This window comes from Vipera ursinii (genome assembly GCF_947247035.1).
Source record: "Vipera ursinii genome assembly, chromosome: Z".
NCBI lineage: Eukaryota > Metazoa > Chordata > Lepidosauria > Squamata > Viperidae > Vipera > Vipera ursinii.
In genome coordinates, this window is record NC_139517.1 from 449,966 (window position 1) to 463,464 (window position 13,499).

The window sequence follows — 13,499 nt, forward strand, 5'->3', positions numbered from 1 at the left end:
TCTGCCCCAGGACCGGCTCAAGTTGCACCAGGAGCCCCCACCCCAGGCACAGGGAGGGGCCTTCAGCTGCTGCCCACGGGGGCCGCAATGGAGGAGGCTGGGCCCGGGGAGATGCACCTGCTGCCTAGCAACTGGGAGGGGGCCTGGGGGGCGGGTGGGACTGGAAGGGGGGGCGTTTGGGCTTCCTGGCCCCCGGGGTGGCCGGATCAGACCCTGCCCAGCCCTGCGGGGAGCCTGGGCGGGGGTGGTGGTGAACGTGTGGATGCGCGCGGCTGGCTAGCTCCGAGGGCTGCACGCGGAGCAAGCAGCTTGCACGGGTTTAAACTTAAATCGGTAAAAAAAACCCGGAATGGTCGGCTTGCATAAGAGTCCTCCGGGGGGAAAGGTGGAGGAAAAGAGCGGTTAGAAAAGAGAGCCGCTCTCGCCTCCGACTCGCTGGCCGATGACGTCACGACGCCGTGCCAGAACCCTCCCGAGACGAGGGCTGACGGGATACCGGGCTCCTCCGGGGGGGGAAAGGGCGGGGCCTGTGAGAGAAGCCTGGAGAGGGCGTGTCCGGTTGCTGCGCTGCACTGATTTAGGGGCGTGGCCAGAGGCTCACGATTAACGGAGCCCCTTTCCCCCCCCCTCAAGTCCCCCCGCCCGGCGAGTCAGCGGGAGAGGCGCGGCTGAGGTCTAATAGGGAGCCAGGGCGCCGGGAGGGACCTTGGAGGTCCTCCAGTCCACCCCCGGGGCCCCGGGGCTTCTGGTTGGCTGCTTTCCGGAGGGCGGCTGCCCGAGGGGGGGCGCCGGGCCCCTTGCCCCCAGCCCCGCCGGACGAGCGTCCCTTTCGGGCGGCCGTCGCGGTTCAGCCGGGCCCCTGAGCCCGGAGGAATAAATGAACCGAGGCCGCCGCCCAAGGAAGCCTCGGCCCCGGGTGCAGCTGCGCGCGACGGGAGCGCGAAAGTCCCCGAAGGCGCCGAGCCGGGCGGGCACGTGGCGGGGACGGGGCCGAGCAGAGGGAGGGAGGCGGGAGGGAGGCGGGGGGGCCAACCGGGGCGCGCCGGGCCCTTCCGAGGCTTGGAGGGGCCCCGCCGGTCCCGGGCCGCCGTCGGAGGACGGAGTCGAAGCCCCTCGGGCTCTCTGGGTCCCGGGCGACCCCCGTCGGGCTTCGCGGAGCGGCCAGGGGCAGCGGGGCCGAGTTCGTCTCCCCTCCAGGCCGCCTCTGCTAGCGGGGCGGGTCCCCGAGCGGCCGGGGGGCGCGCCCGACGTGGGGCTGCGCGGGGGCCGCGGCGGCGGACGGCGGGGCGCGCGAGGGAAAGCAGGCGGGCGTGGGCTTCAGGCCGCTCCGAGCCGCGAGTGGGAAGAGGAGCCCCTGCCCGCAGGGACGCCGCGGCGCTTGGGAGGCGGAGGCGGGCCGGGCTCCAGAGTAGGAGCCTCGTCGAGGACCTTGGGCGGGCCTGCGGAACTCCCTGCCACGAGGCTGCAGCCTCCGAGAGGCATTTTCCCCTTTCGTGGACGCTCTGCTGGTCAGGGTGCAAAAGCCACTCCGCCCCACCCGTCGTGCCCTCTGGGTGTGTTTCTGGGGGGCATGAAAAGGGGGTTGCTACCCTTGGGCTCTGCCGCTGGGAGGGGGGGCAGCCTCCTGGTGTTCTTTCTGTTCCTGTTCATTCTGGAGAGTTCGCCTTCATAGACGGCGGGGGGGGGTCCCTAAAGAGTCTTTTGCGGGGGGGGCGCTTCGGAGGCCTGCCAGGTACCGGGGGGGGGGGGCCCAAGGGGAGCTACTGCCGATGGAAAGGTAGACTAAGTTACAGGACGGGCGGGGCCCTCGGATTTTCCTCCTGGTCTTCTAAAGGAGCCCTGGATGGGGGTCCAACCTGGGCCCCGTTAAGGCTGGTGGACTTCCACTCTGGCTGGGGAATTCTGGGAGTTGAAGTCCACAAGTCTTAACGTGGCCAAGGTTGGACACCCCTGGTCTGAAAGAAGGAAAATTAAAAACAATTAGATTTTTTTAAAAAAATCAATAAAAACCACCTCTTCTAGAGTTCATGAGGAAATGTGCTTGTCAACTAGTGTTTCTCCTTTGACCAGAGAGAGATGAGATTTTGCTTTTTTGGGGGGGGCGCAGGTGGTGTGTGTGTGTGTGTTTCTGGATGGGTGCTGCCACTGCCCCAAAGGAAGGGCCCCTGCAGTCCCTGGATGCTGCCCTGGTTCTGTGGGACATGCAGCAAAGGACACCACCCTCTCCCCCCCGACATGCTGAACCCTCCTTCCTGCTTGCGGTGCCCCCCCTTGCCTTCAAAGCTGCCTCCCCCCCACCCCAAAATCTCTTTGCAGGAAACTGCTTGAATCCCTGCTGCTTTTCTGCAGGCTTGCAAAAATGTTTGAGGAATTTGGGGGCTTAGGGGAGGAGGAGGAGGTGACAGGGGCTCCCTCAACCCAGACAGAGGGCCCACACCTGGCAGGAACGGATCCAGAGTGGCAGAGTCTGGGAGCCGGTGAGTGGGGCTCTGGGCGAGGTGGGCTTTGTGGCCTGGGAGCCCTTTGGGGGGGGATGCTCCTGGGGTCTTGGTCAGGGCGGAGGAGCTCATACGGGCACTGATGAAGGGGAGGATAAGGAGGGGGAACATGTGCCCCTCGTAGCCGGAGAGAGGGTCCTGCCCGTGTGGAGTGCCAGGGCCCAGGAGCTGCCTTCCTCTCTGCCAGGCCGCCCCGAAAGGCCTGAGGCTCTGCTGGTCCTGCCTTCCCCATGGGCCAGTTTCCTCTCCCACCCCCACCCCAGGGAAGTGGGTCTGGAGAGCCACCGCAGGGGAGGGGGGCAGGAGAGGATGCCCGGCCCGCCTGCCCGCCATGGGTGCCAGGATCCAGCCCTGCTGCAGTGGGCAGCCTCCTGCCTGTGGCCCTTTGCAGGATTCGGGCTGAGCAGGCGGGCTGGAGGGGCCAGTGGGGCAAGGGTGGATCCAAGAGACCAGGTCTGGGGGCACAGCGTTGGGGTCACCCACGGGCACCTCCCAAAGGGCCTCTTCGGCTCCACCAGGGCTTTCCCTGCGTAGAAAACTGCCCCCCAGCTTGGTCCACATAGCAGGCTTGTTGTTTTAGGGTGGCAGCAGGGCTGGGATGCACGGAGTGCAAGGGGGGGCTGCACCCTTTTATAAGTGGGGAGCCCTGAGGAGGGTCAGACCCCGTGTTCCACACGTGTGCCCGCCGTCATCTGAGAGAGAGCGAGTGGGCAAGCTGGACCCATGCTCTGGGGCTCCTTCGAAGGGCTGCGAGGCTGACCACTGCAGCCCCAGACGTGGGGAGGAGGGGGTAGCCAGCCTTCTCTCCCCCACCACCCCACAAGCCTGACCTGGCTCCGGTTGGTGCTTCAGGCTGCCTGGGCTCCTGCCGGACGCTCGGCCATCCCTCCTTCCAGCCCTTCTACTCTGCTGTCTCCGGCTGCAGGCGAGGCTCCCAGCTCCCCCCTCCCGAAGGCCCGGCATGGGAAGCAGGTGAGGGGCAGGGGGGGCGGGGGGGGGAGTCTGGGGAGGGGCCGCTGGATCTGGTCCTCCTGCCACAACGGGGAGGGGAGTTGGCCTGGTGGGGGCAGGGGGCGTGGCAGCCGCTGGGGGAGGAGCAGTTGACCCCTTGCAGGCGGCAGGTGGGACCTCAGCTTGTTTGGGCCCACACTAGAGGGAGGGAGGGAGGGGGTTTCCTCTGCTAGGGAGGGGCGGGGAAGGGGGATGGACGAATCTCCAAGAGGCTCAGTCCGAAAACCCCTCTGAGATGACCCCCCCTTTCCCTGCAAGGACCCCTGCCCTTCCTGGACTGCAGCAGCTTCTTCTACACGGACCCCACCCAGCCCCCCGGATCCCGGATACACAACGGGCTGTCCTGCAGCTCCCTGGAAGTAGGTCCCGTGCGGGAGGGGGGATTAGAGGGGGCAGCAAACGGGGCCAAGGAAGGCACCCCTTGCTGGGGAGGGGGCCCTGAGGCTTCGGGGCAGGGAGAGCAGCGCCTGCCTCTCTGGGGCTCTGCCGTGCCCCACCGCCCTCCCTGAGCTGGGGCTGCCCGGCGTGCAGGAAGGGCCATGGGGCAGCTCTCCCCTGCCCTTCTTTCTCCAGGTCCTCCTCCGGCTGCGTCTGGACACCCCGGCCCCCATCATGGCCCCCCGGGAGAGCCCCCCTGCTCCCGGCATCTGCACCAGGAGACGGTGGTTCTCCAGCGAGGAGCTGCAGGCCGTCTCGGCCCTTCTGGAGCTGCCGACGGCACCAGCGGGACCCCAGGCCGACCGTGGGGCCAAGCAGAGGGACCCTTGAGAGCTTCTGGGACACACACACGCACACGCTTAGTTTTCCGTGCTGTGTTCTTTGTCTACATCAGAGGTGTCCAGTCTTGGCAACTTTAAGCCTTGTGGATTTCCAATTCCCAGCCTGGGTGCCTGGGGAATTCTGGGAGTCTTAAAGTGGCCATGTTTGAGACCTGGTTTGGGGAAGCTGACCAGCTTCCCAGGCTTCACAGTCAGAATAAAGTTAAGTTTCACCCTTTCAGGTCTTGGCTTTCCTCCCAGGGAAGGTCCAGGCCCAACTAACGCCCTTGAGCTGGACTTTGGCCTGGCCGAGCCGTGGATCCGGGCCTCCTTCCCCGCTATGGCGGGGGCCCTACGGAGGGCTCTGAGGAGGACAGATCCCGTTCGTAGCCGTTCTGGGCCCAGCCACATTTTAACTCTGGTCAACCCCGTTCCCTCCATTCTGGGAGAGCCTTGTGGGGCCCCTATCCCCACTTTCTCCCCAGCCTTATCCCCTGTGGCCCCATTGCAAATTCATTTAACCCTTGGGGAGCCCCACAAGGGCCCGGGGATTGGAGCACAGAGGGTAAGCCGTGGGTCCCTGCCTCGCTGAGCAGCCCCCCAAAGTCACCCCAGGAGCTGCTCCCCCTTTAAAGTCAGAAGTTCCCCATATGGGGGTGGGGGGAAGACCCCCGGCTGGGGCTCCTTGCAATCCTAGGTCACGCTGCCTTTGAGAAACGGCTTTTGCCTTGTGCCCCACAGATTCAGCACCCCCATCAGTTGAGCCCCTTTCCTGCTTGCCGGAGACCCCCGCCTGGGCCCCTTGATGCAGGGGCTGCTCCCCCCCCAACATGGCTGCTACTGGCAAGTGGTGGGGAGGACCACAGAATGCAGCCCCCTCCCTTCAGACGGGTAGGGGAGACAAGCGCCACGGGGCATGGGGTGTCCGGGGCCTCTTTATTCCATCCCGCCCGGAGATCACGTCCCTCTGCGGCTCCTCCGCCGCCTCTCCAACCGGCGCACGTGGCGCCACACCTTCTCCATCACGGCATCCAACAGGTGCAGCTCTTCGATCAAGGCAGCTTCTTCCAGGTCTACTCGCCGGGATGTCGCCTCCGCTTTTCCTGGATTCTGAGGAAGAAGAGGCTGCGGTTGAGGAAGGGGCTGTCGTGCCCGGGGGGCTCTGGTCAGTGGCGGCCCTGCCCTTTGGACCCCGCTCCCCCGAGATCCAGGCAGCCCTTGCGCTGCCCGCCTCCTACGACGCCTTAAAACCTTTGTTTTCTCCAGGTGTCAGTGGGGATTTGGGGGGGGCGCAGGAGGTGCCACGTAGAAATCTAATCGTGGTTTTATGTGCCTGTTTTAACTTTGCAAAAGCAGCCAGAGGAGTCTCGGAGTTGGGCAGCCCAGAAATTTGACCCAGAGGGAGAAAAATGCAAAGGGATTTGGTTCATGAGGCAAGGAGTTCCACCAGCCAATTTTCCTTTGAATGTAACACGGTCAAGACTGCTGACAGAACTGAAGAGGTTAGAAGTTTGGGGAGGGTCCTGAACCGAATCCCACCAAAGCACGGGTGCCCACTTTCCCCTTTCTAGTCTGCGGGGGGGGCTGCTCCCCCCGCTGGGGGTCTCGGGGCAGGAAAGGCCTGGGGAATGCAAGGGTGAGGCTGGGGACCCTGCCCTGCTCCGACACATCTAGAAGTCCAGGGCTGGGGATGGATGCCGTGGGGCTGGGGGGGGGTGCTCTTCTCCGTGCCCCCCCAGGGTCTCACTTGCTGGGCGCGAAGGAACTGCTGGAGGAAGAGGCCGATGGAGGAGACGGCAATCACGGCCAGCATGCTGACGATCACCCAGTAGGCATACCACAGCAGTGCCTGGCTACTGAGGGGGAAGTCCCCGGGCATCTGGGAGGGGTCGAGGGTCTTCCCAAAGGGGGCCTCCAGACCCCCGTTGTACCAGCCGGGCCGCTGCAACCAGCCAAGGCGCCACAGAGTGCAGTTCATCAGGAGCCTCACAGCCCAGCCAGCCGCTCGCCCCATGGGTCTCCACGGACAGAGCCTCGGGCGGCTGTTCTGAGCCGCCTTCCGGAACCCCCGCCCGCCCGTGGTCACCGGGCAACAAGGGGGGGCAGGCCTTCTGTCTCCTGGCACTCCTGACCCGTCAGTCTCTCTGGAGGGTTGCCCGGGGGGGGCTTGTCACAGAACGAGTGACCAGCGCAGCTGAGGGGCGTCCAGGGTGAGGGGCTGCCCTGGACTCCCCTGGCTGGGAAGGAACTCGCTGGGGGGTCTCAAGCCCCCAATTCCGCTGAAGCATTGGCAGGCCGTCCTCAACTTACGACCACAGTTTGGAGACTAACATTTCCATCACTAAGTGAGTCAATTGGAGATCTTTGCCCCATTTTAGGACCGTTCTTGCCCGAATTCTTAAGGGAATCACTGCGGTTGTTAAGTGGGTAACATGGTTTTTTAAGCGAATCAGGCTTTCTCCATTGATTTTGCTTCTCAGGAGGTCACAAAAGGGGATCCCGGGACACTGTGACCGTCATAAATATGAACCAGTGGTCAAGCCTCTGAATTTTGATCAGGTGACCACAGGGGGATGCTGCAACGATCACTTGAAAAATGGTCATTAAGTTGCTTTTTCAGTGCCTCTGTAATCTGTCTGTCTGTCACTCACACAAAAAAAACACACACAAAAATGGAATCTTCCCTCCCCAGCACAGTGGCACACACAGAATTCTGGGAGTTGGAGTCCAGAGTCATAAAAGAGCCAAGGTTGCCTAGCCCTGAACTCGGATTTCTATTGAATGCACAGCCATGAATTTGAACTTGGGATAATCACACTATTGCTCCAGCATCCTTTACAAAGCGATGTGATGCTCTATTTTGGGGGGGGGGGGACGGGGCACAGCGGGGATTTAAAATCTTGCAAGCTTTCTGGGCTCTGGCTGCAAACCGCTCTCTGCTTGGCTCCCAGCCACCAAGAAGTGTTGGCGGAGGGTCTGCATGGAGGGACATGGAGAAGCTTTTACCCAATTGGGTGGGTTTTTTTTTTGGGGGGGGGAAGACATCAAGACTCCAGCCTTTGTCTTCCATATTTAAAAATATCTTTATTTTAAAGGCCAGAAAGCAGGCGCTGAATGGAGCACAGTCTCCTTGGCCAGCCCAGACAACGGAGGGGGGGAGCCCCTCCAAAGACACCAGTGGGGCTGGGCCTGTGCAAAATGCAGCAGCAGCAGCAAAAGGGGACGGGGGGGGGGGGTGACCAGCCTTGCATGTGAATGCAGGTTGTATTTCAGGGTGTGTGTGTGTGCAAGGAGTACCGAGTCTTATAAGGGGCCCGGTGGGAAGGGGTCCCAAGGCACAAAACCACGGCTGCTTTTGAACACGGAGGGTCCCGGAACCAAATCCGTTCCTTTCTGTCCTTCCCAGCAACAGTTTTGGGGTCATCCCCCTCCTCTTTGCACACCCTGAAACCCAGGGCCAGACAGCCCCCTCCCCCACTTCATCTTTGGTGTGTGTGAGGCACAGGAACAGCATCGCAGGAGTCTTCTGGGGAGGGGGCAGCAGTATACCCCCCCCCAAACTTGGCATCGCCACACAGCCTGGGGTGGGGGGGCAGACAAGGAGAAACAGCATTGTCCAGCCCCAGAGGGAGATGGGGGGAAGGGGGGGGCAATCTGATGCCCAGCTGCCTCGTCCAGAAGGTCACAATTCTGGAAGGAAAGGAGGAGAGCTTGCAATGTCATAAAACATTAAAAGCATCAAAACATTTTGGCAATACAGGTAGTCCTCAAGTTATGACCAAATTGAGCCCAAGGTGGTGTTAAGTGAACCCGGCTTCCACACAGACTTTGCCAGTGAGCAGGTTGCAAAAGGGGATCACTCTCTCTCTCTCTCTCTCACACACACACACACCAATCCCTGGGACACACTGACCGTCGTCCGTGTTCCTAAGCGTCTGAATTTTGATCAAGTGACCACAGGGGAGGCCGCAACGGTCGTGTGAAAAACGGTCATAAGCTCACTTTTTCCAGCACTGTTGTAAGTTAGAGCAGTCACTAAATGAACTGCTGTAAGTTGAGGACTATCTGTATTTTATTTTTATTGTATTTTGTTATTTTTATTAATTTCATTAAATGAGTCACCCATCTGACTATGAAGCGAATCTGGGCAGCTTTACAATGTCAGAAATACTGACATAAAATAACATCAAAACGTTGGGCAATAATTGAACAAATAAAGTTAAAATGTTAAAAAAAAAACAGCTCTGGGTTGGCTCAAAAGGAGAGCCTCACCCTGGGAAAGGTCGGGTCCTCCATGGAGACCCCAAGGACTGCCCGGCTGACCCCCCCCCCCCCCGGGAGAGGTGCCCCAGCCAGACCCACCCGACTCCAGACAACCAAGTTTGCTTGGGGGGGGAAGGGAGACCCGCTCGCCGGCCCTTCTGCCCCATTCATGTGAATGTGGGGCAAGGTGGGCTGCAATAGACCCCCCCCCAAATATGTCTGGGGCAGCTGGTGGAGCCCACAAGGAAAGGAAACTGCCTGAAAACCGCATCATCTGAAGGCCCAGCAACAACTGGGAAACGCCCGTTGCTCGAGCGAGGCACTCTGCACACCCTCAGAGGGCGTTTTGCACAGGCCCGATACAGAGCAGCCAGACGGGTGGCTTTCAGAAACGCGGTTTTTCCCTTTAAGGCCTGGAGCTCTTCAGCCATCGCAGGCGGATGCCCGGAGACTCGAATCCAGGCCCCACCAGGAGGTGCTTCTGGTCAGCAGGTTTAGCCCAAGCCAGCCCCCCGCGCTGTTACCTGCAGGCCCCTGGGGGCTGGCCTCCGGCCCCAGCAGCTCCCCCAGGCGCTGGAAGTCGATGCTGGCGTAGCTGTGGGGTGGTCCCACCTGGCAGGGGCCGGCAGACGGGCGCAGGGGGAGGGCCCGGCCCGGGGCAGCCTCCCTGGCCAGGTCCAGGTCGATGTAGTTCAGCCCTCTCTTCCTTGGGGCCGGGTCCCCCTCGGCCTCACAGCGGCACCTCGCAAACGGGGGGCCAGGCGCCAGCTCCGTGGAGCCTTCAGGCGCTGACACCTGGCTGGCGTCAGCCGGCGTCCCTCGGAGAGCCAGGTTGACGTAGCAAGACTCGGCTGCCTTGGGGCCTCCGGGCGGGTCAGCAAACAGGCCGAGGGGGCAGCGGGCAGCCTCTTCCAGGCTCTCCGAGCTGGTGGAGGAGGAGCAGGACAGGCGCCGGGGGCCAGCGGGGAGCCAGGGGGCTCTGGGACCACGCCTGGAGGAGTGTGGGGGGGAGAAGACCGGAGGTGGGCCCAGGAGGGGCAGCAGCAGGCTGTACTCCACAGGGGCGTCTGGGGCCACCTGCCCGGCTGGGGACATGTTCACATACTCGCCAGCCAGAGACTCGCTCTCCCTGCCCCCCGCGGCCCACGGGCCCATCCCGTCTGGTGAGCAGCTCCTGCTGGGGGACATCAGCATGTACCCCCTGCTCTCCCGCGGGGGAGAGACGCTGCTGGGCGTCATTGGGACATAGTCCTGCTCCTCGGGGCCCAGGGCCGCCCCCGGCACCATGGACATGTAGCCAGGATCGCTGCCGTGTAAGTTCAGTCCTTCGGGGTAGCTGGTCGAAACCGTGGCAGGCTTGGCACTCTGCCTGCGACGCAGGAGGCCGGGGGTGCCCTTGCCCAGCGCCAGCGGGGGCAGAGATGCCCGCTTGCTGGCCAGGCCTCCCAAGGGCCACTTTGGCAGGCCGGCCCCCTCGGGGGAGGCCCGCTGGCCCATCCCGATGCAGACCAGGTCCCCATCCACCACCACCATGGCGCTTAGGGGGTCGGGCGTGCTGGGGGGCCGCAGCTCCCCCGGGCTGGAGCCGCCTTCGTCCGACGACATGGCACTGTAGTCGCTCAAGGAGTCGGGCTTCCTGGCCACTGGCTTCTTTTGTCCCGAGGCCCCTGTGGGGCTGCGGCCCAAGGAAGGCGTCCCCCCCTCGGGGCGGCTCCTCCACGGGAAGGCGCCTTGGCCAGGGGGCGGGTTGCTGTGGGGCTGCCGGCGTGCAGGCACCAAGATGGGCGTGGAAGGCAGTGCCTGGCCCTTCCCGTGGCCCCGGAAGTCCTCGCTGAGGGCCTTCATCGCCTCCAGGATGGTCTCGTGCATGTTCTGGGCGACCACCAGGTCCTCCACCTGCATCCAGAGCTCCCCGGGCCCCGTGGCCGACGAGCGCCCCACCTCCATGAAGAAGTAGTTCTCCGAGTGGCCGCAGCGCCGGATGTTGAGCAGCTGCAGGACCAGGGCGGCCTCGTCCGAGTTCAGCCTCACCAGGCTGACCGTCTTCTCGGCCAGGCACAGGAGGTGGAGGCCGGCCAGGTTCCGGGAGTGGCCCAGGCCTCTCGGCCGCAGGCTCACCTGCCAGACTTCTTTGAAGGCCGGGCCGGGCTGGGCCGCCTCGCCCTGCCCCTCCGGGGGGGCTGTGCCTACGAGGAGCAAAGGCCTGGGTGAGAGGTAGGCCCGAGGGGCCTGGGAAGGCAGGGACCCTCTTAAGCTTCGGGGGGGCATGGACACCCGTCTTCTCCATGCCTGGGCAACCTATGCAGAGGAGGTACCAGACGGGATCCAGACTCTGCCTGGCTGTACAAGAAAGCATGGCGAACATCTGGCCCCCCCAAGGGAGCGGAAGCAGACGCCCCCCATCCCCATCCAAGGAAGGGAGGAGCAGCACCGAGGGGGGGCGGAGGCCCAGCCCCCCCAGCAAGCTGTCCCTTTGATCACCTGGAGGGAGGGGGAGGGGCCGTTGCCAGGGAGACCTCGGGGCTGGATTACTGCCTGGCAAGTGACTCAGAAGCAGCAGAGGAGGGGAGAGGCGGAAGGGGGCCGGGGACAAGGGGCAGCCAGAGCATCTTTACCACCCGGCAGCCTCTGGGAGCTGCTCGGAGGCTCAGCCCTGCCCCTCCCCTCCCCTGCTCTCCCGGAATAGAACAGCCTGTACTGAGCGCTACCTGTCCCTGCGTGTACACAGGCGCAACACACCCACCCACACATACGGAGGCAGCACAGCAGCGAGGGGGTGGGTGGCTGCTGGCCAGGGAACCCAGATGGAAGCTGTGGCCGGCCAAGGGAGGCCTCCGACTTGGTGGCCAGCAGCAGTCCAGCCTCCCTGGAGCAAAGCCCAGGTTCCCCCCCCCTCCTGCCTGCAGCTGGCCGTCCTCTGGCGGCCGACAGCCTGGGCCCCTTCCAAGCCTGGCCACGGAAGCGGTGCCAGTTCCTCCTGGGAGCACCCCGGGCACAGCAGCGACTCGGGCGGGCGTGGGGCCGACTCACTCAAAGGTCTGGAAGGGACCTTTGCCCTCGGCTGCTGGGCGCTCAGCTTCTCCCGGGCGGCTGCAGCCAGACCGGCCAGCCCAGCAGCCGAGGCCGGCGGAGAGAAAGCAGAGCAGCTCCAGCGTTTGACAGGCCTTCCCCGACTCTGCTTCCAGTGGGCCAGACCCCTCCTCCACCGATGGACATGGGAGGGGTCTTCATGCGGTCAGGGACCCCCAAGGGGCCCTGCTCCCACAGCACACCACTGGATGCCCCTGCAGACTTGGGGGGGGGGGCACAGAGGATGGTCCAGATGTTGAGAGGCTCCCCTGAATTATAAGGGGCCCAGGAGGGGGGAAGGGATTTGCCCCGGCCAAAGGCCTGGGGGTGCAGGGGGGGTCCCAGCACTGAGGCCCCCTGGAGGTCTGGCCAGGTCCTCCTGGTAAGGAAGTGCTGGGAGGGAGGCCCAGTAACGCCAGGAGCCTGGTGGGGAACGATGGGATCTGGGTTCCCCAATCTGTAGCAGCTTTGTTGCTATGCCTCCCCACATGCACTCCAGCCATGCAGCAGCCACCAACATGGGGGGGTTGCTCCTGGCATCAGCCCTCCTCAGAGGGCCCCCCCAGTGGCCAGGAAGGGGGCAACAGCGCAGCCAAGAACATCTGGGCTCAGCCCCAGCGGAGGGTGTGAGGAGCATCCTGGCCATGAGCAGACAGCCCCTCCCAGGAGGGGAGGATCCCCACGATCGCTCACGTCTTCAGAAGGGATCCCGGCTGGCACTGGGGCTCAACCTGCAGTGCCCCTCATCCTGGACAGCACGGCTAAAGCTGTGCCAGAGGGCTGATGGGCGCCGCACCCCTCAGTCTCCCCCAGAAGGCATCTTTGGCTCTTCCAGAGACGGCTGGGGGCCTCCCGGGCAACCCTCCGCTACACCCCCCCCACTCACCCTTGCCGTGCAGCTCCACCAGGGCCAGGTACCAGGCCTGCTGCTGCTCGGCGCTCTCCGCAGCCACGCCAAAGGTGCCCTCGCGCCCACAGAGGACGATCAGGTGCTGGTGCCGGGCATCCGCACGCTTGTTGATGGTCAGCATGCCCCCGAGCAAGAGGGTCTTCTTGGGGCGCGAGCAGAGCCCCCCGGCCCGGAATTTCTTCTCGTTCTCATAATACTCCAGTCGGGGGGGCCCTCGCTCCCCCCCACAGCGCAGCACGAAGTAGCGACGATGGCGGGATTTCTGCTTGCGCAGGTACCCGCACAGGCGGATGTCGGCAAAGAGGAGGGGGTCGTTTCCAGGGTCCATCGTGGGGGAGCCAAGTGGAGGGCGAAGCCAGGGGGGCTGTCAGCCCAGGGGGGCAGCCACTCTGCATCCCTCTTGGGCAGCCCAGAGCAGAAGGGTCCTGCCTTGGGGGGCACGCAGGAAAGGTCCCTCCTGCCCAGAAACGTACGCTGAGGACCACCTCTGATTGCCCAGAACACCGGGGGGGGGGGCTCGGCTCTCCTGTGCCGCAAAAGAACCAGAGAAATCCACTGGTGCTGAAGAGGCCCCTTCTCGGCCCACTGGTCAACCGGGAGCTGGACACCTCAGGGGGAAGAGCCAAAGGAGGCCTTCAGAAGTTCATCCCAGGGGTCTTGATCGCCCCCCCTCTCCATTTCCTTCAGCTTCGCTGCACAAATCTCAGGTGCTGCCTCGTTTTCAGGTGCTTCTCTTTCCAGAGGGAAAAACAGCTCCCCAGCACAGTCCCCTCAACTCAAGGAGTTTGCAGAAAAAGGGGGAAAAAAGAGAAAATCTGACACCCCAGGACGGCTAAGGGAGCTGCCAAAGGCCCCCCCCCCAATTCGTGGCAGCCCCCCAGGGATCTTCCCGCAAGGCCGGATTTACGCCCTTGGTCCGCAGTGGAAGTTCTTCGCTGCTCCGAAGTTTCCTTGGTTTGCAAAAAGTTTGAATTTAGTAAGTCACATGCA

The 13,499-nt window shown here is 63.6% G+C and overlaps 2 protein-coding genes across 2 annotated transcripts; one reads left to right on the forward strand and one right to left on the reverse strand.

Annotated features, from left to right (window-relative positions):
* Positions 1 to 2,359: 2,359 nt before the first annotated feature.
* SAP25 (Sin3A associated protein 25) lies at positions 2,360 to 4,423 on the forward strand (the record flags this gene model as incomplete). Its single annotated transcript, XM_083378012.1, has 4 exons — positions 2,360 to 2,477; positions 3,351 to 3,470; positions 3,768 to 3,868; positions 4,083 to 4,423. The coding sequence occupies 4 exons, from the start codon at positions 2,360 to 2,362 to the stop codon at positions 4,275 to 4,277; spliced, it is 534 nt and encodes a 177-aa protein (XP_083234138.1). The 3' UTR covers positions 4,278 to 4,423.
* Positions 4,424 to 7,271: 2,848 nt separating this feature from the next.
* Positions 7,272 to 12,904, reverse strand: LOC310649288 (insulin receptor substrate 1-like; the record flags this gene model as incomplete). Its single annotated transcript, XM_083377598.1, is given in 4 exon segments — positions 7,272 to 7,957; positions 9,055 to 10,716; positions 12,486 to 12,870; positions 12,872 to 12,904. Coding segments are annotated over 4 exon segments (2,088 nt in total). The 3' UTR covers positions 7,272 to 7,949.
* Between the last annotated feature and the right edge of the window lie 595 nt (positions 12,905 to 13,499).